General features: G+C 38.5%; 1 protein-coding gene across 1 annotated transcript in view; it reads right to left on the bottom strand.

The window, feature by feature from the left end:
• Positions 1 to 11,538: 11,538 nt before the first annotated feature.
• Positions 11,539 to 26,438, bottom strand: part of VEZT (vezatin, adherens junctions transmembrane protein) — a 45,496-nt gene continuing 30,596 nt past the window's right edge. Inside the window, exons 7-12 of the mRNA XM_065742664.1 lie at positions 22,805 to 22,952; positions 21,739 to 22,070; positions 21,053 to 21,246; positions 16,409 to 16,509; positions 15,071 to 15,278; positions 11,539 to 12,174 (exon numbers count right to left, since the gene is read on the bottom strand). Coding sequence (XP_065598736.1) covers positions 11,588 to 12,174; positions 15,071 to 15,278; positions 16,409 to 16,509; positions 21,053 to 21,246; positions 21,739 to 22,070; positions 22,805 to 22,952 — 1,570 coding nt within the window. The 3' untranslated portion in view covers positions 11,539 to 11,587. The remainder of the gene's footprint in view (positions 12,175 to 15,070; positions 15,279 to 16,408; positions 16,510 to 21,052; positions 21,247 to 21,738; positions 22,071 to 22,804; positions 22,953 to 26,438) is intronic.

The following is a 26,438-nucleotide window of genomic DNA, read 5'->3' as shown; positions in this document are numbered from 1 at the left end:
CTCTCATTCACTCTTCAAATCTTGCTTCACTCCATGACCACAGCTTTGCTGGCATACACCATCAGAAACCACCAACAGTGAGACTTAGCACATTTCATCTCTCAGTACATTTTTTTGTGTACTGTCCATTTGTTTACCCTGTAAGCAGCCCATTATAGATTTCCTCTTTTCCATCTTATAAAAGTGTGGGCTGCAAAACAACCCTAGGGAAGCTTAGCACAGTACACTAGCAGTGACAGTGTAAATGATTACCTGTTGGGATCAGTGGGACAGTATGATAGAGATCTGGATGACTGGCTTTTTGAGACTGGTTTGGCTCCAGCTCAGCCAGAACCAGTAGAGGAGACCAGGTCACCTGAAACAATACTAGTATTTCCAATATGAAGCAGCACAGGAGGAGAAGAACAGGTTTTAATGAGCGAAAGGAGAAACACAGAGGTACAGCTGATACAAAAAAGTACACAATATAACACAAGTGTCTAATAAATCAGCAGAAAACTGGAGAACAGGAAGAAAGTTCCAGATGGTTGAAGAAAGAGGCATACTCAAAAAGATACAATCTTAAGTCTTCATAGATATATATATACATTCGTGGCAGTATAGGAAACGTACAGTTCTTACATAGAAAATATTGACTATCTGAAGTGGTCATATCAATTCCTGAAGAATATTTGCATATGGTACAATTATGAAGAACACACAGAGGCAATTTAGCATTCAAAAAATCTCCAAGTTAAGAAAAACATTGCAAACTCCTCTTGGTAGACAGCTTCTCTTAACAGCAGCAATCGGATCTGTTCTGTATCACATGTGAAAACAAACAAGCAAACCAGGAAACAGACAAGAATAAGCAAGACCTTTCGTACTACCCAAAAAATAAAAAAAAACCCAAAACAACCCATGCACCAATTAAGCATCAATAGTAAATATGTGGGAATAGATAGTCCTGCCTCACTAAGCATCCCCTTCCCTTTCAAGATGAAACCACTTCCCTTCTTCTCTGATCATCTCTACAGATTCCTTCTTGGGGATGTGAATTAGGTGAGGGCGAGTCATACCAGTGGGAAGAGTGGTCAACAGGAGTTAACCTCAGTGCCAGCACAGGGAAGGCTTACAGGAATAGATGGGCAGCATAGCTCCTAACAGCAGAACCTATCTAGCATTCGCTCTGCTCATAAATCACACAGAATTGCAGGGGTTGGAAGGGAAACAGATCACTGAGTCCAAGCCCTGATAAGCAGGTTCCCAACAAAAGGTCATGCAGGTATGCATCCAGAAGGTCTCCATAGGAGACTCCACAGCCTCTCCAGGCAACCTGTTCCAGTCTAAAGCCTAAGCATTACAAGTGAGCCATGATGTCTGGCTAAGAGGAGCCAGTCTGTTGTCGCTATTTTGGCACTTCTGGAGCATACAGAAAAAGTCTGTTTTTCTTAGGAATCATACAGACAATGAGAAAAAGCATCTCCTGTAGGGCACCTAAGCTCAGTTCCTAGGTTAAAGACCTACCTGCTACTGGTCTTCCACTATTTTCTTCCCAAAGCTCCATGTACAGAGCCACTTACATAACGCCAAAAGGGATTTTGGTAATTATTACCACATGGTTGCACAGCATATAGGTCTCTGAAAAATTATGGGAAGGCGCAGCCAGAAGCATAGGACACCCAGAAAAACATCCATTCCTCAGTCAGCACTTATTCAGACAAGTGTAACCAGCGCTCATTACTAAAGTGCTTGTACTAACGAGCCAGCAAAATACATTGCAGAAACTAACTAGAGCCAAGACCGCTTAAAATGAACTTCATCTTCAGGATGAAAGTGGCATTACAAAGAAACTTCCGCGTAAGACACTGAAGAACAGTGCTGATGCAGCATTCATGCGTCCTGTAAAAGCATGCCCTCTTCCATTCAATCATTACTAATTGAAAGATAGGTAAACAATATTCACACCACCAAGACAGCTGTCAGGGATGAGATAAGGAGAAAGGGTCACACATGCAATAGTGAAGCAGACTTTTATTACAGATCCTGAAGAAATAACAGAAACAAAAAAATATTTTCAAAATGATTAACATCACAATTGAGAAAATGCTTTCTGAAACTGGGGCAGGACCTCAGGTCCTGTTTCACATCCTTGGGAAAAAGGAAGGAGGTAAAATGGGAAAGCAAGAAAAAGGGAAAGATGAGAATCTGGAAGAATTTCACAGACAGGAAACATTGTCACAACGGAAGGACAGAAGCCCAGGAACACAAGTGGGTCATGTCTTCCTGCTCTACAGGTATCCGACCCAGGACTTTAGTTCTCAGAGCCCTAGCGTGGACAGCCCCTAGGCTTCACACCTGCTTCAAAGTGCTGCTTATCTAAACCTGGTTGAGGCTGATCTCAACAACACTGTGCTTAAAGCAGTGCCAGCAACTCGCAGGCTGTGTGCAGAAGAGGCTCCCAGTGGAGCCAAACCAGATGGGTTTTCAGTGCAGTTTAAGGAAAGTTACTGACATCATACTCAGCTTTAAAGAAAGAAAACATGGAGATAGATTTACATACAACTCGATACAACAGCACAGCAGGAATCTTTCTGTGGCAATGAAACATTGCTAAAATATAGCTCTTTTTAAAGAGCTGCTGAAGACTACCAGTCTGGTGAGTATTTCCTGTCTCCACACTGAAGTGGAATTAGATCCTTCCCAGCATCTGAACTTCAGAGTGTATCATGTGTGAACTCCCTCTGTAGCCCTGCCAGAAGTCTCTTGTTGCAGTTTGTTCTTTTAAACATTTCCTCTTATAGCTTAGCTTTCATTTATTAACCAATTAAGAAGCAGCTTATCAAGATTCTTTCTTTTCCTCTGACTTTCTTGGAAATCTAGGGTGCCCTCAGGCCTCATTTTGGGAAATGCTAAGACTTAGGCAGGAAATGCTGAGTAATGTGTATTTGTTTAGAGGCTTAAGACAGGGCAGCTGGGATTACAGGCACTCACAGCAGCTCAGGTACAAAGCCTTGACAGAAAACTTGGCTAAATAATTTTTCTAACTAATGATGTAAAAGCAAGGGCGCATTTTAAGTAACTCCATGCAGCTTACTTGGTAGAAAATTTTTCCATTAGATGAACAAGAATTATGCTTTTGTCCATCTTCTGAGTAGTTAGAAAGTTCGATAACTTAAAAATACAACTTCTTCTCTAGACGAGACTTCCAGTGTGATAGCTGGCGATACACGTGTACAGTATGAAGTGTGTGTGTGTGTGTTTAAGTACAAAACCCTTTAGCAACAGTCCATTAAAACTGCTCAATAAAATTCCAGTACAGTCTGATTCAGAGGAGATTCAGTAGCGACTGTGTTCTGAAAACGTACGCTGTGGCAGTGGGAAAGGTTTAAGCACAAGGGCCAGATTCAGAGCTTCTGGACAGGCAGCTGTGCGGCCAAAGCACACTGGCACAGCAGCTGAGAGCGTGTTCTCTCCCCTGTTGCAGGAAGAAGTGAGTTTGTTTAGAGGAACTCCTACTCGGCCTAAACTGTGCTCCCTTCCTGTTGGAAAGAACAGGTAGAGCGCACATAATGATGAAAAAGTTAAAGGATCAGGCGTGCTGGGGAGACGTTACCATCTTATGATCACTGAGGAGAGAGGAGGGAGTGCTCTGAAGCACAGAAGGAATAGGAGGGCCAAGCTGAAACACAAGGAAAACTCTGTGGAAAGAAAGTCAGCAGACAAGTAATTAGCCATAAGAAACCTGTTCATGAGCTTATGACAAGGAATGCATAGCAGCACCTCCATGTGGGTTCCTTCTACTCTGCCGTTTCATCAGGTTTAGACCATGTGTTTAGGAACAGAGAAGTGCCCAATTTCCTAAAAAGTTTGTAGCAGAATGCTGGAAAAGAGCTGCAGCCTGCTAAGAGGGACCACTGGAGGAAAGAAAACACCTAGCAAAAGCTGGAACTTGCAAAGATAGCTGCACGATTATCTCAGCCCCAAGTCCTTCATATCAGCACAACTCTTCCCAGAAGTGGTCCAGCCAGGAGAGCTCCTCTGGCCCTTGCAAACCTTGACCCTATGCTTTGCAGTGTGGTGACTAATGTTTATGGTTCCATGGGGACGATACAACTTGGCGCATCATAGTGTAGTAACTAAGGTGGGAAACTGAAAAACAAAACAAAACACCATTGGTTTGCATGGCCTGTGGAAAGCTGAGAAAGGAATTTGATTGGAATTGCGTGCAACATGGATGCTGAAACAGAGACAGTAAGGCTCAAATGCTTCTGAAGGCTCTTGCCCCTTAACAGCATTCACTGAGTGCTGTTATGTGATGTGTGCAGAGCTCCACAACCTCTGCAGACCTCAAGCACACAGGTGCATTCAGACTGCGTGCATTCACTTGGGAATACTAAAAGCCTTGAGAACAATGCCATACTGAGCAGCACAGAAAATGACAGCATGAACTTGTTTAAGTTTGACCACCTGTGGCTTTGGATGAAAGATCTTGAGGACAATTCATAGACTTCTGGTTTTTATCCCGTATTACATTCAAAGCCTTTCATTATTATTATTTTTAGAAACACACATCAAACATTATAAACAATCCTAATTTATGGTGCTTCTCTTGAGATCAAATGCATAACTGCTAATAAAGACTACTGAAGAATTATATTGAGCACTAACATTTTTTTTCCTTTTCTATTTATATAGGAATGGATGCCTTTCTAACAGCACAAACTAATGCAAAGCATGGGCCATTCTGGATTTGGAAATTTGAGATTATTTTCATCTCTTCTCTGTGCAGCTGGAGAAGGTCAGGAAGCAGTCTTTAAATATATAAAGATTTGTGCACGGGTCAAGCCAACTCATGACACTTATTTTGGGACCTTGTATTAAAACCACTATTATTTCCAAAGCACAGCCTGGCAAGCCAGAATTACTTATAAAAGCTTGTCAGTGCATATTGACTTTGCTATACATCATCACTTCAGTTTTGACTGTAGTACTCCCCTCATTAGGGTGTCCATTTTCTATTTCAGATCTCCATTCAGCTGAGAAAGTCAGCATGCACTTCTAGATCTAGTCATTCCAACGCTGAAGATACTCACAAAAAAGATTTTGTATATTTTAAAACCTGAAACTTTTAAGAATAGTGGTATAGGGAAGGACAGCGGTTGTCACAGGGATCAGGACAGTGAAAATAGTAAGCAAAAAGGACTCAGATGATCATTTTAATTTCACTGGCAGAATAATAAGCATTTCATAGAGGCTCTCTGGGGTATGTGTTGGGTAGCCTAGGCCTTAACAAAATAAAGGAGTAGTCAAAACAAGTGAGGAAATGAATGAGTGCCATCGTCCTCAATCAACAGAAGATATGGAGATAAAGCAACACAAGGAGTTGAGTTTTTCCCACCTCAGTACAGACACTAACAATGTAATTTGTGGCACGTAAATAATTCAAATTAAAGAATTCAAATTCAATTCAAACTGATTTAAATTTGAGCTACAACATTCCAATTCATTGACGAGGCGTGTATTCCCTCCAAATCCCCTGAGAAGCTACCAGTGCTCTTTCAAGCACACAGTGAATTAGCTGAGGGGGCCAGCCATACTAAAAGTTAAAGCTATGGTACATTTTCAGCCAGGCTGGGCTCCTAGGTATCTGAGGGGTTACAAAAGCCAGACTAAAGCAGGCACTGAGATCACAGCCATGGCAAGACCATGACAGCCTGGACCTAGATTGGTTTAAACTGCTATAGAACAGCATCCCCTAAAGCAGATTGTCTGTGAAGCCTTTAAAATTTAAATTTGAGCAGGCATACAGGTCAAGATATGCTGACTGTGTGAAAGTATTCAAGTTTTGGTCCAATTCAACCCTTTTAAAATAAGCCACTTTGTAACAGAGAATCAAGCCTTTTTCTCCTGCTAATTTACAGTCACTTCTCCAAAATCCTGTGGTAATTTCATCAAGTGTGAAATGGGCTAACAGAGCGTGTAAGCTGTTGGATCAAATTTTATTCCTACAAACCTGCCAATGACTTAAGAGTTGGCAGTGTGACAGGTGAGGCAGACTATCTAAAACCGAGCATCTGTAGCTCAAACTGTACTGTTTTATCTGTACACAAAGAAAAAATTCACAGAAGGTAGATTTTACCCTACCTATGGTCAAGCCTTATCAGCACAGCTCCAGTACCAATACCACTTACCTGGTTACTGCACAAAATTTCCAAGTCAAATAAATCAAATTATGTATTTTTTTGGCATTTAAAATTCAAGGTGGCAGAACAAAAGCATACAGATTAAAGAATTAAATATAATGAGAATAAGAATAAAGCACACCTCCAAGCAGTTTACAAATGAGTCAGAAGCCTTCAGCTTGATCTCTGGTATCTACATATTCTCTGCCACATTTTTCTGTGATAATGTAGCCTTCTCATCAGAGATCAGACTAGCTCTGAAAAAATCAAGCTGAAATTAAAACAAGTGTTGTTTGGCATCTTTAGTTTGTGTTAGACCAGGTGGCAGCTGTTGGAAGATCATTTTGATTTAACAACTCCTTGTTTAGTTAGCAAAGAAAAACACTGTCCAACCAAATCCTGCTGACAGTGAATAAATATTTCTCCTCCATCAGACCAAATATTTTCATTTGTCATCATAGTATCTAGGGGTAAAAGATCTGAAAAGATTTTGTTCCTAGATGGACTCAGAAATACTTTAGTGGTTCTATGTTTTATGGGAGGAGATTTTTACTCCAAACTCAGCACTGCTGAGGTTACATCTGGAGTACTGTAGCATACTTTGGTCATTGTACATCAAAGCACAGGACAGATTTACTGAGGAAAGCAACCAAAAGGTGGAAAACAGGACCTCTGTGGATGAGCCAATAGAAGTGGGCTCGCTCAATTAAAAACCAACCAACCAAACATAATACTGACAAATCTAGCTCGTAGAAGACCATAAAAAGATAAGCACATATTGGCTTTGGAAGTAGTAATAATCAACCAAATGTGAGACTGAACAAATTTGTCCAACTGTTTGCAATAAAATTCCATCATGAGCTGTTAAGCTGACAGCTACCTCCACTGGCTCAAGAACTCCCTGAGAACAAGTAGTTGAGAAGTAGCTCATCACTACATAAGCTCCCTCTTTCCTGCCCTTCTCTCAGCATATTAGTCCACAGCACAGATGAGATATGAGAGTGGTCCAACCCTCTGCACTGACCAAGCGCATTTTCCATACTCTGCCCTTTTCAGATAAGACACTACAAAAAAACCTCTTGTCTGATGAAAATAGTTCTTAATTCTAAAGAGTAGTTAACCATGGGAACAAACCATTTGCAAGGCAGCCCTTCACTAAACGCTTTAAAAGAAGGCCAGGTTAGTATACTTGAGCCCTTGTTCCAGTTTGAAAAAGAAGGCAGATAACAAGACTAAAAAGTTCAGTGTAGGCCACCAACTCTACACATCTATACTTTTTTTTTTAAGTAGCAGAGACATTAGTAAGACAATTGCAAATTCTCCTATTCAGATGCACATAAAATTTCCAGTGCTGTAAACATAAATACACTCAGGGCAAAGTCTGAAATGCTGTTAAAAACAGACACCTTTCCAAATGTCATCTTGTGGTTTTATAACAAACTGCAGGGCTCAGTGACATCTAGAAACCCTCTGTCAAGAGTAAAACTGCCTCACTAGTGCAACCAGAAGACCACATATTTGCCAGTCTTGCTTACAGTACACAGGGGCACATACCGCTCCATCTGAAAGAGTCTGTATTGTCTGTAATTCTCAATATATGCTTCCATTATATCAGTGTTACATTTATGTCACAAAGACATACACTTAAAAAAAAGAACCATTGATGTCTTTATTACAGATCTTTGTCCCCATTTAAGCCTTTACCTACCTTTATCCTTAGCTGTGAAGTTATGCTACATAGAAGATGTAGATTGCAATTCAACGTAAGAAGCCAATACCATCTTTGGAATGCCTTCCAGGTAGACAGGATAAAAAGAAATTATTTAATTCTATGACATTGCTTGTTTCTTTACAGCTTCACAAAGCTCCTAACTGGGAATGGAATACACAGTTCTTGTTAGCTCTGTTCTTCAAAAATAATTTTGGCTGCAATATGCTTTGGCGTGCCTCATTATTTAGTGTGGATTTCCTGATTAACATATTTCAAAAAGCTACAAAGCTCTAAGAAATAAATGTTCTGTTTTTACAAAAATCCCTACCTACACTCATGAGCTAAAAAACATGGGACAGCACTCAGACCTTGACACACTCAATATATTAACACAACTCTTTAGCTCTAATATGTGGTTCAATGTGTTTACACATAATTTTAAATGCAGCAATATTACAGAAAAAAAATCTGTCAGGTTCTTAAAGGGATCTACAGCATGTACACACAGTCCTGTTAGATGACATTATCCTGAGGAACTCTGGATCATAATAGATTGTATGTAGACATAACCTATTCATGAAATAAAAGGAAGCCATGCTTTGTAAGCTTCATGCCACATTTTTATGTAGGAAGAAATTCTATAAATTAAAATGAATGACCTGATGGCAGTTACATATCATGCAATTAGAGGGAGAGAAAGCAAGTGAGCACAGGTGTTCATTTACACAACTTCTAAGACTCCACCAAGTAAGATCATACAAATCAATTAATTTTCTTGCAGAAAATATATCTGTTCAAGTAGAATCAAAGTTTGCCCCAAAAGGTCATACTTTCAGCACGCTCATCTCTAATGTCAAAATATAATTTCACAGTACATCGTCTCTGCCAACAACACAAATGTGAACAATGCTGAGCCTCATGATGCAAGTAACAGTGTATGCCAATACAGCTGTTTGGAGATGAATGCTGTAAATTGCATCATTGGAATAAGCAATGTAAAAGTAAACTTTAAAAAGGATGGGGTTTTTTTGGACCAAATTGACTCAGTAGGCCCATCAGTAACAAGGACACAAAAGCTCATATTGAACCCAACTGATGGGTGAAAGTGAACAACCAATAGAGGATGGGGTTTCTTAGGCCAGTTCCATCACCAAGGCCAGCACATTACAAAGCTACGTCCCAAATAAGCTTGCAAGGTCTGTTTTCCATCTTTTACTAAGTACTGCAGCAAAGGAATGAAGAACTAGCAACTCTAGCAGATGTAAAATCTGACATCTATTTTAGTAGTATTGCAAAGAACTCATGTGACTACTGATTTCATCCAAAACTGTGAAGAGAGTTGTAATTCATATCTTAAATTTGATTATTTTTCCAAGTTGGTATCACAGCCACCTACACTGTGAACTAAGATCTGAATCCTGTGAGAAAAGGTTAGGTGAAAAAACTGTCAGTTTTGGGAATCACAGTTCCAGATAATAAGATGTTGGTGGGTGACCTTGTGGAAAAGTATTAATGGAACATACAGTTAGGCAGTCAGAACAATTAGCTAGGAACAAAAAAAAAACCATCTGGGCACTTAGTGAAGGATCAAGGACATCAAGTCAAGGATGAGGAAGACTTATTTTTCAGAAGCATGGGCACTGCTTCAAACACCACTTATCCAAAGCAGTTGTCCTAGACTCAACTGCTTACCACAGAGAAAATAAAATAGCATTTCATCATTTTATTAACTTCCATGGTCATAGAGAAGGATATATCCTACCACTTAAGGAGGCTTAGCTTCTGGATATACTGTGAGAAGCATCTTCCCAATTCTACTCCCACTACCAGTCACCCATCCACTCAGCTTCCAGTTGCACTTAATTAGGGGTACAAAATCCAGCATTACTGGTTAGTAAAGTGAGTAAAAACATTCTTAGACCCAAATTTGTCTGTGAGGAAGAAGACAGACATTATACTGTAAAAGAATAGCTTACATCACATACAACCTTCTCTGTAAATTTATATTCAACTCTATAGAAACTACGGAACAAAATATGTACATACTTGCAGCATTTACACAAAATTACTAACAGACAGAGAGTGAGACTGAAAGAAAGCACATTTCCTGACAAGATCAAAAGTCCCATCCTGACCTGCTGACCTTAGTTAGCTTCCCCACCTCCCAAGGCAGCACCCTAGGAAAAATACTGCCCTGAACCACTTGCATCTCCACACCCTCTATTCCAAAAAATCAGCAAGCACTAAGAGGCAATAAATAAGTAACTGCTGAGGCATTCTGTAACTGGAAATTTATCCAGGTCCACACTAAGAGGCTGTTCTCTCACCGTCACAGACATGAGTCCTTCATTTTGTGTCTGAGAGCAAAAGGAAGAGAAGGCAGGGAAACCATTAACCAGCTCCTCAGAGATGTGACCACTGCCATATCAGTTTGCTGCTCTTCCAAACACTACTGCAGAGAAAAAAACAACATATGTAACCTCAAATAGAATCACCAAGGTTGGAAAAGACCTCCAAGATCATCCAGTCCAATCATCCACCAACCACCAATACTTCCTCACTAAACCATGTCCCTTAGCACAACATCTAAACATTTCTTGAACACCTTCAGGGACGGTGACACTTAGAAGTCAGCTAAGTTACAAGACAGACCTTAGAAAACAGACAATTCTTGTTCTCTCATGGATCTTAATCACACAGTTGTGATCTAAGGGAAAATGAAAGAACATTAGGGAAAAGCAAATATGTTATTTTAAACATAATACCATACAAGTTTACAGATAATTTTGCTTTAAGAAAATTACTTCCAGACAAACAAAAAAAGTACAAGCAATCATTATATCAAATCAAACATTAAGGCTCAATTTATAAAAGGTTAACAAAGGATTAATAGCTGTTTCATTAAATAGCTATTTAATTCTCACAAATCCAACAAACAGCTTCTACTTGTCTACAGTACTTTATACTGATAAGCTCAAAACTTTCCCTAACGCATACTACACATTTCTCTAACATGAATTACAACATTTACGAATCATTTATTAACCTTTCATAAAATCCAATATAAACCTTAACATGGATGATGACCAACTTCATACATTTCAGCCCCTGTGCCCCAAGACACATAGAATATAAGACCTTTCAAGTTATTACTCTAAGACTCTACATTTTAGCGAGGCGCATCACTACCCACAGATTCACTAATGTCTACGGTGGCTTAGCCAACTCACTGTGGACATGAGAAGTGGTGGGGGAAGATCACGGGGAACAGTTCAGCTTCTTCAAAAACAAATGTCCTGTTTTTTTAATTTTTATTGGAACTAACATTTGATATCAAGACAAAATCAGAGAGCAGAAGACAAATCTGTTGTAATTCAAAAACATTCTTTTTCATTCTTCTTAGGAAAAACAACAACAGCACTTCATGATATAAATAAATAAACTGGAAAACGGTATGGTAAACTCCAAAACTCATCGCTAAGATCTTAAAAAGGCAACAGCCAACTGTTTAGTGGTTGCAGCTTGAAGTTGTCTTACCTGCACATTTTCAGTACGCTTATAAGTCCCATTTAGTGTCTCAGACTTAGGGAATAAGACGTATTACACTTAGGTCTCCCATTTTTTTTTCCCCATTCAGTATTTTCAACTCCAAACCAATGTTAGTTATTTTTTTTCCTACCAAATTGTCTTTGTGGGTTTTAAAAAGTTCAGATCAGACTTGTATTTTTCCTTCACTTTCAGAGCCACTACCTTCATTCTCAAAATCTTCTGTCAGTTCTTCATGTTCTTGCCCCTTCTCTTCTTCCTTCTCTTCCTCTTCATCCTCATCATCATCTCCAAAAGTCTGTTCCTGCATTGTAGTAAAAGAGAAGGACCTGGCAGCAGCTTGTGCAGCCAGACCGGATGTGAAGTTAAAATCTGTAGATATGTGAAGCTGAGCCAGCCTATGCTTTATTTTTGAATGCAACGCATCCACAGAGGGAGGCCGTGAAACTTGTACTCTGTCCATATCACCTGGCTTGAGATCTTCAACTTCCCCTTCGTAATGATAACATATTATTTCTTCAGCCTCTGTAGAAATACCTTCTTCACTGGTACCGTCTTTGTTTCTCTCCGGATCTTCATACAAATATTCTGTCCTGCTTTTATCAGCAGCATTCACTTCTGAATTAGAGTCGTTTTCTTCAGATTTATCACAGCTTTGGCTGCAGTCCTGCTTTTCTGTATTTGAATTCATGTGTGATTCCAAATTATTTAGGAGCTTCAGTGATTCTACAGGAGACAAGGGTTTCACTGCAGCTTAAAAAGGGGAAAAAATGAATTGATAACTGAAAGCAGGCTGCTATGTATAAATAATATCTGTGTCTGAAAAGATGCAAGATTGAAAGTGTCAAAATGGATGAAAGAGCAAACCAAACTAAACAAAACAGTAATAATAACCACCACCAGCGACAATGAAAAAAAAAAACACCACAGAGAAAACCTAAAGCAAATCAGTGTTTTCTAATCACAGAGCTAAAATGAAATGTGACAACTGCTTGTTAGAACTAAGCCTTAACATTTGTGATAGAAAAAGATGGCACAAAACTGATTTTTGACAGTGGCATCAAGTGTGGACGATGCATTCCGTGATCAAGTTAAAAGCAGGGGAAACTTCTGCACTGGATACAGATTTGTTGTAGACAACGGTGTACCTAATCCAATAAAGACAGCTGGTACAGAAAAAAGTCCTCACACGCAATATCTGATCTCACATCACAACATACAGACACAACACATATTCACACAGCCAGGTAAGATGTCCTCACAAATTAAGTGTGGTTTAATTTAGCCTCTCTTGAAGTTAGTAGCAGCAGCGAGTCCCATTGCCAGCAACGGGATGCTTGCCAGGAAGTCTCTCCTCCCAGTGTTAAGGGTTAGTATAACTTGGTACAATCACTTCTCGAAGAACAGATGTCTTTCTTTTTAAGAAAACGATAAATGTCCATTTCCAAGTAACAGATTCCCTAAACTGCAGTAGCTCCATTAGAGTAGCAGCACGAACATAAATGAGCGGCAACAGCAGATTCCCAAGTAGCATTTCCCTTTCTAATTCCATTCTGACTTTACCCCTGTAAGCAGAGATGAAAATAACTCTGGGAAATAAAGGAAACTTTTCACAAAATGTACGGTATTAGGATTCTTTCATTGCATCCTATTGAAGTCATATTTATTTTAGCTAGTTGAAGTGTATCACTACAGTTGTCACATTGATAATTATTTTCACTAGCACACAAAGACTATAGATTAGAATTTGTATTCTACTGTTTGTTTTAAAAATTCATACACTGGAGGAGCACTGCACCAGACTCTTTTCAATTACAGAGTAGCTAACTTCATGATGTGCTCTTTAGGCGTATCAACGTGCTGAGGGCTGACCTCTTTTGTGTAGAAACCAGCCCCTGCCATCAATGAACCAAAAACCTTAATAAATGGCTTAGTAGGCACCTTGATTAAAGCCTCAACATCTCAAGCATCTCCCAGGGTTTTTTTGTTTGTTTTTGTTTTTTGTTTTCCCCAAAACAACTGCAAATTAGTTTCAGAGCCAAAAGAAGACAATATTATTTTCACAAACCATCCTCGTATTTTCAACTTTTCCACTATTTAGAAGAAATCTGGGATAAGTCCTAAGCAGCTGAAGGAAATCACACTTTCCCCACTCCCCATCATAAACCTTCTAATCCTAAAAAAAACAACCTGTAACATCTGTAATATGTGAAAAGGAAAGGAACTAGCATGAGCCACGAAGGCTTTCAATGGAATGGTTACTCAAGATTACAGGAGTAGGCTAACTCTTACAGGTGTTACAGCTGCCCAGCTAAGCCAGTCCATTGATTTATAGAAAGCTGTAACCACAAATGACCTAAAGAGATACTAATATGGACATGTATCAGCTGCTAACTTAGATAAAGAAATTTCCTATGCAAGCTCTCCTGGCCAAGAAGTCTTTCGGTAAGTCACTATATCCATGAAGACTTGAACTGAGGGTAGGACTTCTCCCTTCTGCTTCCTCTGGGAAGTTGTGTGATATCCCATCTAACATCAGAAGGATAATATAGAAATCCTACTCCTGAGCAGACTTCGATGCAATTTGATGTCTTTGTTTTTTTAATTCATCTAGAAGAGAAGAGCAGCCAATACCAGTGGTCGAGGGACTGCTTTTAACACAGTTATAGCTAAGTGGACATAACAAAGTTGTGAAGTACATTTTTGTGAGTTTGATGTCAAAAAAGTCTCATAAATAGGTATGGTCTGTTACTGTGCATTCGCACTAAATTATTGAGAGATGCAATCGATGGCTGGTTTTTTTTCTCTGGCAAAAACTGCAGAGGCAGAATCCTTGGATATGCTGCCAAACGTGAGGATTGGCTTTTCTTAAACTAGAATATGACAGTTTTCAGAGGGTTCCTCCTAACCCATCATGAAGAGGAAGGAATGAAAATAGAAAAAAGAACGGACAGAAGTAAATACAAATCACTCCCTATAATAAAGATAATAAATCAACAGCTCAAGCAGCAAAAGCAGACAAGCTGTATCGAGACTTGGTGGAACTGAGATAAATCGTCTTGCTGAGGTAAAGTCAATTTTCATATTTTTGTTTTCAGGTTCAAGTGGCTATAGCTACCCAGCAGTCCCCAGAATTAGTAAAGGTTACTTTGCAATTTGTTCTTTTTTTTTTTTTTTGTAAAACCTATTCTATATGCTTCCTCTCTCATGGAAACAAAAGCCTGTCTTAGTCTTTTATGAACCTTTAATTGTTTCCAAGTCTAACTCTTCACTTTAATCTCTCCATTTCTGTTTGTCTGGGATAAATTCTGAAAAATATTTATTTATGAACCCTCATTAAAATTCATATTTGCAAGAAAGCAATGGGAGAAAGTCAGTGTATTTTGTGAGGTTTATAGCCTGACAGTTCTCTCTACGCTGTGCTTTATATTTTGTGTACTTATACTTTGGCTTTCAATATTTTTGTTTGGAGCCAAATGATTGCTACAAAAATTTAAAGAGATGGAATAAAAAAAAATGAAGTTACACAGCTCTATCAAAGACACTGTTATCGCTGAGCCCTATTTAAATTCTATAACAGTCAGAACTTGATGGCAAACAGACGCCTACTCTTTCTGAGAAAGGGATTAATTTTCAAAGCAACGCTTACCGTGGTCACTGAATAGGAGCTGTTTCCATTTCTGTCTTTCTGCTTCTGAAGCTTTAAACCCCAGCACAGACTTCAATTCTTGCAACACCCTTTTAGATTCCTCTCTCTCTCGTTTTTGTCTCTCTCTCTCTTCCTGGGAAAAGCAGTCAAAAGCTTCCCTATTATATTCATTGTCCATATCAGAATAATCGACATATGCTTCCAATTCCTGAAGAAAGAAAAAAAATATTTTTCATTTTCACTTTCAGCATAGACCCTGCTGTAGAAGCTAATGCATGATCATGTGACCTTAGCACAAGTCAGCCATGGTGGAAGGATGGAGCATTGTTTGAGTAGAGCCAGTGGATCTGACACTCTTTAAGTCCACTCAATTTAAAGTTACCCAAGATTTACTCAATATTTACCTTCATATGCAAGCATGACCAAGTGATATAATTTGAAAATTGAGGGCCATTTCTTCACAAACACTGGAAATAAGCAATGCTGATTTTTTTTTAATATTTTAAATTTACACCAGAAGCAATTACTCCACAGTCAGACATCCTGCTAATTTACGTTACGTCAGTGAATCCTTATCAAAGGGATGCTAAGAACAGTGAACTCCGCATTCAGATTTAACAACATTGGTTCACAAAAATGAAAGCGTTTACGTTAGAATAGATGGTTGGTGAATTTATTAGTGCAAGCTCTTTGATATGGAGAGAACACAGAGAGAAAACAAGTGAGGTACGCTTGGGAGAAGGAGTATGAGAGATAGAGAAAACCACAGGTGTTCAATCTCTGTGTAGAATGTTTATGCCACTCAGCTTTGGGATGGACACAAAGCTCTCTTCAGGACAGCCCAATCATTACACAGGACTTCCCATGAAGTGAGGAAATGACACAAAGCTGTTCAGCACCACAATCTGTTTTAGGTACCCAAAAATGCATACAAATCTGAAGACAGACTTGTTTGCTCAGGTGCTTCTCCTGTGTCCATCTCTGTCAGCATGAAAAAAGGCATCGATTTTATATACTGCCTTATAGCAGTTCACACATTTTTCCGTATCACTCTTCACTGCTGCTGTTATTTTGTCAGTTATTTTTAGTAATATATAAAAATGAGTACTAGTGCTCTTCCTCCCTCCCTGCAAGGATGGGGAATACTTTCTCATAGAACAGCAGAAGGAAAATGCACCTATTTTTTTCCTTTCTTTGACAAGTCCATTTATGAAATGGCTCCTGCTACCTACTTGGCTTGCTCTGACAAGACAAGAAAGTCACTGCACAAGCAACTGAAAAAGGAATGGATATAGAAAATAAACCCAATTTTTATTTTGAATGACCCTATTCCTTTACCTGTTCTTCAGGGATGGGATCTCTGTCTTCTATGTATACAGCAGGCTGTACTAAAGGTGCTGAAGCATGCTGCAGGTTGTCACAGGAAGCTTCAAGCTTGCCTTCAGGGGAAAGAAAAAAAAAGGGATGAAGAAAAAGAAGAATTTTGAGTGTTCAATGATATTTTTAATTCACTCAGGCAGGGAAATACTGTGTTAAAACAGCTAAGACATTTAAGGGCTTTTTTGATATAAGCTGGGTTTCACAAAACTCACCGTGAAATACTTCAATAGATTTCGTATTTTTAATGGACTTTGAAACCTGCAGTTGGCAGGAGAAAAATCAGTAAAACGAGAAAACAGACTTGGTACCCAAAATTCAAGACAGATAAAAAATACGTAGGAAATTATATGCAAATCAGCTTCAAATAATTGGAAAATACAGGGAAAAATAATCAAGCAACAATTCTAGGCAGCTACCTGGAAAGCAGCAAGGAAGTGCCAGCCAGTGTGAGTTTGTTGAGAATAGAAGATGTCAGACCATTCAAACTTCCTTTTCCAACATAGTAACAAGTCTTATAAAAAGGAGTAAAATATTCTGCATTTTTTTTCACTATGGCTTTTGACAATATGTTGTGACATTGACTCAAGAAGTTGCTTCCAGGTGCATCAAATACTCTCTTGGATAAACAGTAAAGTTAGGATTTTCAGACAGGAATAATACATTTAGTGAGGATCTGTCCCAAGTCAAATGCTTTTCAATATTGCCACTGGGTGAAAAAAAAAAAAAAAAAGTATTTAAGCTGACATTGTGATAATCTGCAACAATAATGAAAAGTAGAATTAGAAAAAAAAGTTCTGGAAAGTTGCCCCAGGAAGAACTGGATTTCAGATACAGCAGTTCAGTGACAGCAGCTGTGGCATTTTGTGCTTTTGAATAATCAAATACATAAATATATGCTGACTGACCAGGCAACACCACAGAGAAAATGTTTTAATAAGGATCTGAGGAAGCCAGACAATTATACCCTGCTATAAGAAAAAAGCCAGACTACATATAAACAGCAGCACAGATTGCTAGACACAGGAAATTACTTTTCTGCTCTGCTTGGCACTGATCAGGCTGTGGATGGAACACAGTACTCAGGCTGGGACTCCTCCATTCAATGACACTGCACACCAGCTAAAAGATGTCCAGAGGAAAACACTGGAAATGGTCAGAGGGCTAAATAAAGTACAGCCATTATAGAAGATTTGAAGGATATAGGGTTATGCAGAGAAGACAGAAATGTTCTTAGCTGCCTTAAATGTAAGAGAAGGCTACAAGGAGGAAATGGACTTACACTGTGTGTGGTCAGAAACACTTTTTTTTTCTTTTTAATTGCAGCAAGTGATATTTATATTGAGTATCAGAAATAACCTTTTACTGGTAAATGAGATTTAAGTGCTGGAACAGATACCTGGAAATACTGTAAAATATCTCTATACAGATGTTCTTAGAACAAAAGTACAGATTTGCCACTGAGAAGAGAAATGGGCAAGACAAACTTAACAAACCCCATTCATCTTTACTTTCAATTTCTAATCTATATGCCAAATATGTGGAGACAGTATTCTTAAGGTAGGCAGTTCACACTGACAGTGACTGTAATGGTGCTCAGTTACCTGCTTTTGCAAACAAGAAAAAGCACATGATTCCCTGATTTCTTGGACTGAGCTACAGATTTGAAGTTCCAGATGTATTTATATGCAAAATGATAATTTAAAAGCAAGGTGAAGCACAAAGTGATATCTGACACAAGTGGAAAACTGATGTCCACTACACAACTGCGTCTTGGCATAAAAAACATTTTAGCAATAATAGCTACAATAAAAATACACTGCTGAAGGTATGAGAACAACTTTGGAAGTGTAATACGAAGTTTATCAATGAAAAGCTTGGTTTCCCAAATTAGAAGAACAAAACAGCTGCCATCTGTTTGGGGGTGATAACATTGCTAAAGAGATGCTTCAAGATCATGAATTCAGTGTTTTCAGTAAAGCTGCTGTGGCTTTAACTCCTCTCTGGTGGATCAAAAGACTGCAAGATCAGGGGCTTGCAGCAGGTTACTATGGTTCTATGGGAACATTTGAATATTCAACTGGTTAGACCTAAATGTTTTTTATTTGAGTTTAACAAAACGAGCTATTTAATATAGCTGCAATAAATCTGCTTTGACATGCACTGACTTAGGGAAATGTGTATGTAGTTCTTAAAATCCAGATGTTTATATAGAAAACAAAGATATGCAAAACATGGACACTGCCCTGCATGACATCCAGGTTGCCATTATTTGGGGGAAAATGGATTTGATGGATGGTCCACTTGTTGGATAAGGAACTAGCTGGATGGTCGCATTCAGAAAGCTGTGTTCAATGGCTCAATGACCAAGTGACATTTCCTGAAATAGGAAATGGGTGAAGAGTGGCATTTCTCAGGGATCTGTGCTGGGATTGGTGCTATTTAACATCTCTGTAGGCGATATGGGCAGAGGGATCGAGTGCACCCTCAACAAGTTTGCAGTTGACATTTATGAAGAAATTCTTTACTGTGAGGGTGGTGAGACACTGGAACAGGATGCCAAGAGAGGCTGCAGATACCCCCTTCCTAGAAGTGTTCAAGGCCAGGCTGCATGGGACTTTGAGCAACCTCATCTAGTGGGAGGTGTCCTTGCCATTAGCAGGGGGTTGAAATGAGGTGATCTCAAGGGTCCCTTCCAACCCAAACCATTCCATGATTCTCTAAGAGTTAAGTGCTACGCAGCTACCTAGGATGCCACAACTAGCACAGACCACAGTTCAAAGCAGTTCTTTAGTGGCTGGATTATTCTAGTGAATAATTCAGCAAAAGCATTCTGGTAAGTACCAAACTAAAGGAAAAAGTAAATTTAAACAATGGATACGCTCTGCATTTACAGATGAAGTGAAAAGGAAAGACGTTGTAATACTAAGCACAATTGGAAGTTATTGCTAAAATATTTAATATATACAGCTTTTAAATTATGAAATATTTCTTCTCAAAACCAGGTCTAAGCCCTTAACAACAGCTCCCTCCCTCAGCTCTGCTATGGTTAGTTGAACTAAACATCTACTGCACCAAAAGTACTGTTCATCCACTCTGACAACAATTAGGCTTTTAACTACAGCTTATGTAAAAAAAAAAACCAAAACATTTGATTTTACATAACGGTGAATAAAGACAAAATAAAGACATGTTTATCTGTAATATTATTTCAGCAGGAAGGTATCTTCTTTCAAAGAGCTTTCAGGAAGTAGTGAAAAAAACAGCCCATATATATTTCAATGAAGTAATTCACATAATCACAACTGACAGATGAGCTGTTAAGATGCATACAAAGAGATCAGAAGTTAGTAGACGGGTTGGACTTGATGATCTCCTGAGGTCCCTTGCAACCTCTGCGATTCTGTGATTCTGTAACAAGACTTGATTTCATGCATAGCTTGAAAAGTTCAACTCACTATGCTGAACTGCATAGAAATATGTTAGGAAAGTTGAATGTAGTCAGACAGAAAGTTATGCCTAAATTATGTTAAAGTAGTTTCTGTAGAGTGATTCAGTAAACTTACTGCAAAATAGAGATTCAAAACACACACATTTCCAGGTAAGTTACCAGACAAAACTGAAAGTGAAGGCCCTTGAATAAAATTTCTCCCGTAATCCCTCTTCTCTAAGTAATTTTTTACTTGATTTAAAAAAAAAGAAAGCAAATTTGAAGAACAGTGTCTTCTTTGAAATTTATACATGAAGTAAAAATATCACTAAAGTAACTAAAAATATTATGACATGCAATCTAGAAAGAATATTTAAGAAAACTGGGGAAAAACAGATCTGTGGAACTGCTGGTGGTAGAAGGCATCAACAAAACACAGCAGGCTAACACGTGAATGTACCAGACCACATCCTACATCCTCATGGGTTTTTTTACACAGTAGTGAATGGGAATTTGTAAGACTAGACTATAAGTCAAAGTACACATAAATTTTATGGTCAACTTCACGTCAAGAGCATTTAAGCTCACTTCAATCACTTAAGCTGTGATTCACAAAGATAACAACATGGACAGTACAGGTCACTAAGGTAAAATTTTGGTACGTGCTTTTTTAAGCACGCAGAAGATTCACTCACGGTCTCTGAGAGAGCAGGTAAACAGGTGTTATACACTCAAGACATCGATCTAAAATATTTCAGGAAATGCCATTATCAAGAAAGTTTCATGACAAGGTAATTGTCATTTCAATTACCTATCTAATTTTTATGCAATAGATAAAAGAAAATCTCCAAAATATTTCACCAAAATCCTACCCCCTCACATGCTGTCCACTAATTACAGGGAAAAAGCCACTACTGGGATAGACTTGGAAACATAACATCCAAAACCACACGCCTAGTAGACCGAGTTAGCACTTTTATTTTTACTGCAACAAAAGGTTCAAGGCTATCCCAGTAAAGAAGTCTGAAAAATAGTCAGCTTTTCAAAGAGAATGGTTTATAAACCTCTCCACCCAAAATTCAGAATATACAGTCTGAGTGCAATTTTTGATACATTTGACCATTCCAACTGTGAAGCATAACCCATCAGTTGCTAAATTAACCTCTCATATTTACCTTTTTTATTCGGGTTTCTTCCACCCATTCTCTCCACCTGAGAAATGGCTTCTTCCCAGCAGCTGTTGCTTGCCTGCATATGAGGCTGAATAAACTTTAGTTTTTGTTCCAGAACCTGGTGGGCTTCTGTTGTTAATTCAGGTGTCTCCTTGGTGCTAATGAGTTTTTCAAGTTCATCCTCAAGAATTATTACCCTAATAAAATGAACAGGGTAATGAAGGGTCAGACAAAAGTAAAGATAGAAATGAAAGTACTGCTTAGGTTTGAATTTTCACTGGATACCAAAAGAATAATCAGGAAACAATATTGGATTCCCCACTGTACCAAGGCTCTTTGACCTCATGCTATATGAAGATATACTTAGATGACAGCTGAGAGATCAGACAGAGCAATGGGAAGAGTGTGAGAATGTAAGTGGTGAAACAGAATCTTTCAAGCTTTTCTTTAGATAATTATACTGTCAGAGAACATCTTTACTACTTTAATTCAAAGTAGAGCTGCTATCGTAGAAACAGACACCTTTAGAAAAATCAATGAGGAACAGATCAGGCATGATGTACTTGCAGCGACTTTTAAGTATCTGCCTTTTTGGTTTCTAATCTGGGACATAAACTGACAACCCAAAGAACTCAAGTCTGAAGCCTTCTTCCCGCAGGCGTAGCCTCTTAATTCATCTGTAAACTTACTCATTCAGCAATGCCTTGAGATGAAGCTGCAAACTGCGTACTGCTGTTTGAAGGCTGTTCAACTCTCTTGACTTCTGTTTTGTTCTGGTTGGTCGCTCAAAACCTGACTGATGCTGAGTTTCGAAGTACCGATAAAACTCATAGCTTCTCTTGAGCTCCTCTAAGCAGGCAGCATGAGTATGAGGTAGGCCTTGAGTCACATCAGACAAGATATGATGAGGCAACCGTTCAGGGGAGATCAAGGGCTTGGGGGATGCGTTGGCTGGGGAGAGGAGCAGTACCAGTCTCCTGAAGAATTCTGAACTCTGCCCTACCCAGAGCTGAAAGAGAACCTGCAAAATAGAGTAAGGTTAGCTCTGTGCACCTGGAACACAGCCAGCGTCCAAAATAAGGGTACGCATACAGAATACAAAAATATTCCTCAGCCTACCACAGGAACACTGAAAAAATGAGAAAATCTACTGACTATTTTTGAAGGGTAGCTCTGACCATGCAAATTCAGATCTTGTGAACCTCAGATGACCATTAATTGTCTGATGAAGTACACTATATGCAATTATGTTCAAAAGCTTGACAGAGACCTAAATTTTCATACTCTCATCACACAGTCTCATTATTTCAAATACCCTACAGCTTAAAAAGAGCTGCCAAAATTCCAGAGGCAGCAAAGACATTTTTTCCTTTATTACATTAGGCTATAATTTCTATGATCTACTTACTAACTACTGGATTGGCCCATAACCAATCTTGAAACAGGAGTCTAATTGCACTCTACTTCAACAAAAAACATTCTACTCTGGAGAAAGCTGACCTAACTGCTTTCTTCAGCCAAAGTGAGAAATTTCTTGAATGCCATTAAAGAGCTTTAAGACACAAATCACAATGTTTTATATGGTACAAAAGAGGTTAGGCAAACTGGGAAGAAGCAAACCCACAACTTAACTTCTTAGGATCTTCCACTTCAAATGAAATGAACAGTTTTCTTTGTTCAGAGAAGACAACTGGCTGTATGCACCATAGATTCTCACGCTGAGCCCACATGGATGTGTTTCCTAGGAGCAATTACCTTGAGTGCAGGTAAGCTGAAGCCATCCGTGAGATTGTGTGCCTCCTCTTCAGACACCTGCTCTTCACTCAGTCCCAGACCCAGGTCCTTAAAAGGGACTACGCAGATATAGCTGGTCACATTGTCGCTCTCAGAGTTTAGAGGGTAGGTTTAGCCAGAGTTAAGGTGTCTAGCAAACCAACTTTTGCATTAAACACATAAGGCGAAACAAAACAAAACAAAAACACCTAAAAATGACAAATAATCTCTGTTTAATTGAACTTCCTATCTTTCTTCACAGCACAGATTTTAAAGGCTCAGAGAACGATGAGAGATAGAACACTGACTAAGCTTCCATGTCTAAATGCAACTACCTTAAAAGAAACAAATGAAATCAGACTGATGCAAAATCTCACCATTCCTTTCAAGTGAGGAAATCATCTTTAATCGGTAAATTCCCAATAAATAGCTCATGTCAGCCTCAACAGAGATCATTGTAACAGAGTGAAGATTTATGTTTTGATTTACAAACTGAATATTCTCACCTCTTAGGCCACACAAAGGACTTTAGAAATACTTCTCTCCTATCCAACTAATATGTTTTCTGGGTAAGCCACAAGTTCTACTCATTTTTACTCCCAAATTTTCCATCTACTAAATTCTCTCAGGATTGTACTTGCAATGGCGCTCAAGAAGATGTTTACCACTTGAGTAGAAGCACAGTGCATAAAGGGACATTTCTGTGGCTCAGCAAATATCAATACTAAGTTTCAGGCTCTGAACAAACACGTTTCCCACTAGTTTCTCCTTGAAGTCTAGGAAGAAGAATGCCTGTGAAGTGCACTCCAGCAGCATGAAAGCGGACAAAAATCTCCAATGCAAATGACTCAGAGACATACCATCTGCTGCTTCACATGAACGTGCTATCAGTGGGGTCAGCTAGTCTCAGTTAACCTGAAAGTGTGTCCAGCAGATGGAGCACAGGGACATTAACTTCACTAGAAACTGAAAAATTAGGTCAGAACACTTCACGAGCAATTACCTTAGAGACTAATCACATTCTACGTTAATCTTTTTCTGCAACACCATGAACATCTTAGAAAGCAGTCTGAACATGTGGATTTTTAAGTCATATAAAAAAATTACAGGTAATCTCTCAAACAGATGGTTTGACCACTTATGTGTAGTGTCTCTCAGCTAGGGATTCCCATTAAACTCCCATGCTGTCTCCTGCCATGCCCTTTTACTTGCAATAATTTTTGTTAAAAATATAATGATATTTCCTCAATGCACTTTGACCTAAAACATTGGTCTTTTCCTTCACATTGTGAGATTAACTTAAAAGATGCAAGTACAATAAACAAACGTACCTTATTTCAATGCTTCTGTCTTTGCAAAAAATACTTTTTTCATGTTTAACTTAGATCCTTTATTAGCTTGGAGGAAGAGAAGGCAAAGGTACTTAATAACAAACTGTCAAATCCAGAATAGAATATACATACTGTGAATATCTAACCTCTGCCTGGAGGCTGAGCATACTTTTAGAGAAGCAGAAGTAATAATGCACCCATGTACATAACAATTTAATAGTAGTACTTTGCTCTTCAGAAGTACATTCCCATCTGAAGATCTAATGAGGTTATTGCCAATTCCACAGTCTTCCTAATAAATCCAACCTGCTCCATTGTCTCATCAAGTTCTGGAACCTGCTGGAAGGGATGAGCGCAAAGCATGTGATGAACTGGGTGGTCAACAACAACAAATCTAATTGAACAAATCTAATTGAAAAATTCTCAAGCATCTTTACTTGACCTTCCAGAAGCAGATTTCTGATTTAGGCTTTTACAGCCCCAAAAGAGTACATCTATTTATTTAGATAGTTTTAGTGTAAGGTTTTCTTGTGTAAGTTGTCTTCCCCAAGTGAAAGTGTTTTTTCTAACATGTCATGATTAACTAGAATTGTTTTTCAAAGGAGAAGGAACAAAGCTTAACTAGATTTAATGAGAGCAAATTTTCCTGATCTCAACGCATCTCAAATACATAGAATGTATTTTATCATCTACTTAGCCATAATGAATTAACATTACATTTAAAAATATAATAATCAGAATATCCCAAGTGGAACAGGACACAACAACGATCATCACATCCAACTCCTGGCTCTGCACAGAACCACCCAAAAATCAAACCGTATGTCTGAGAGCATTGTCCAAATGCTTCTTGAACTCTGGCAGCTTGGTGCCCCAGGGAGTCTATGTCAGTGCCCAGTCACCTGCAAATTATTACACAACTCAGTAGAGTGGAGTGCAAAGGTTTCCTGCACTAGTAGTGATTGGTGTGTGCATCATATCCTGTAAAAACCCAACCCAACATCTAGCTTAAGCTAAAATAAGGATATTGCATTCTGCTGTATCCTTTTATTTTTTTAAAGAAGAAATACCCTTTTCTCCTGTATGGCTTCTCCTTATATGACTTGGAGCAATGCACTTGTCTTGACAAAGACAAACAAATCAGAGTGAGGATGACAGGAAAAAATGCTGAATAGTTTCTGCAAGTAACTAACTGTCACTTCACATTAAATGTAAATAATTCATTTCATGAAATATTACTGGCCTTCTGAGTTCAACAAAAGCATTTAATTTAAGCTAAACTATTCTAGTATATTTTTTCTATTTTACATGGGAACAGATTTTATTTAGGAAGATATGAATTTATTACATTCACTGAAGGCAGTTAGAAAACAGCATACTAGCCACAAGGAAATACTGCCAAACTTCTTGTCTTATTGAACTGAGTAATAATAAGGTTCCAGGCTTATGTGATTTGTACTACATATTTGTATTTAAACAGTAAAGCTGTGAGTCAAGATTTTTAATTCTCTGTAACAACTTCATCAGTCAGATCTCCCCCTTACTCATTTGAGATATGCATTATCATTACCATCACTAAGCTATGATCCTTAGTGTATCAGCTGGGAAGATACAAATTCTACTGTCCTGGAGACTAAGATGCATTTCACATGTTGAATTTGTTTCAAGCAAGAAAACCCCAAACAACCAAAAAACACACAACCAATTAAACCAGACAAAAACCAAAACACCTGTTCTCCTACAGAGACACAAACTAATATCCAGTAAAAAGCACAAAAAATTGTTTACTTAAATAGTATTACCTTTAACTGTGAAAAAAGGTATCTATGTACCTATCTTTAAATATTATTCCAAATGCTGAATGGTTTGAATGCCTCTCTAACATATTATCTCCTCCTCAAAGAAAAGTGTTTTGTTTTGCTGATTAACAGCACTACTAGACTCATGCATTTCACAATACACACAAGCAGCAGCTTTTAAAAATGGAAATTCATTAGTTCATACTCAAATAATCTGCAGGAGATAAAGTTGAGAATACCTACTGACATACTGCAAAGCAAAGCTTACTAGAAAGAATTGTAAAAATCTGAATTGGGCTCTCATTTCCATACTTTGGATGGAAACTGCTTTCCTTTAACTTATCAACATTCCTTTCTTTTAATTCATGACACCATTCCTTTATTTGATCTCTCCAGCTCCTCTTTCTGCTTGCTGTAGGCCAGATTTGTGCTAACAACCTGCTCTGATGATGGGCAAAAAGTTGCCACAAGTGACTGTTGTGAGTG

The sequence above is a fragment of the Cyrtonyx montezumae genome, unplaced genomic scaffold (genome assembly GCF_038088225.1).
Source record: "Cyrtonyx montezumae isolate F1298 unplaced genomic scaffold, pur_monq_1.0 scaffold_3, whole genome shotgun sequence".
Classification (NCBI taxonomy): Eukaryota; Metazoa; Chordata; class Aves; order Galliformes; family Odontophoridae; genus Cyrtonyx; species Cyrtonyx montezumae.
The sequence above is the reverse complement of the archived record's forward strand: the minus strand, read 5'-3'. Positions and strand labels throughout refer to the sequence as shown.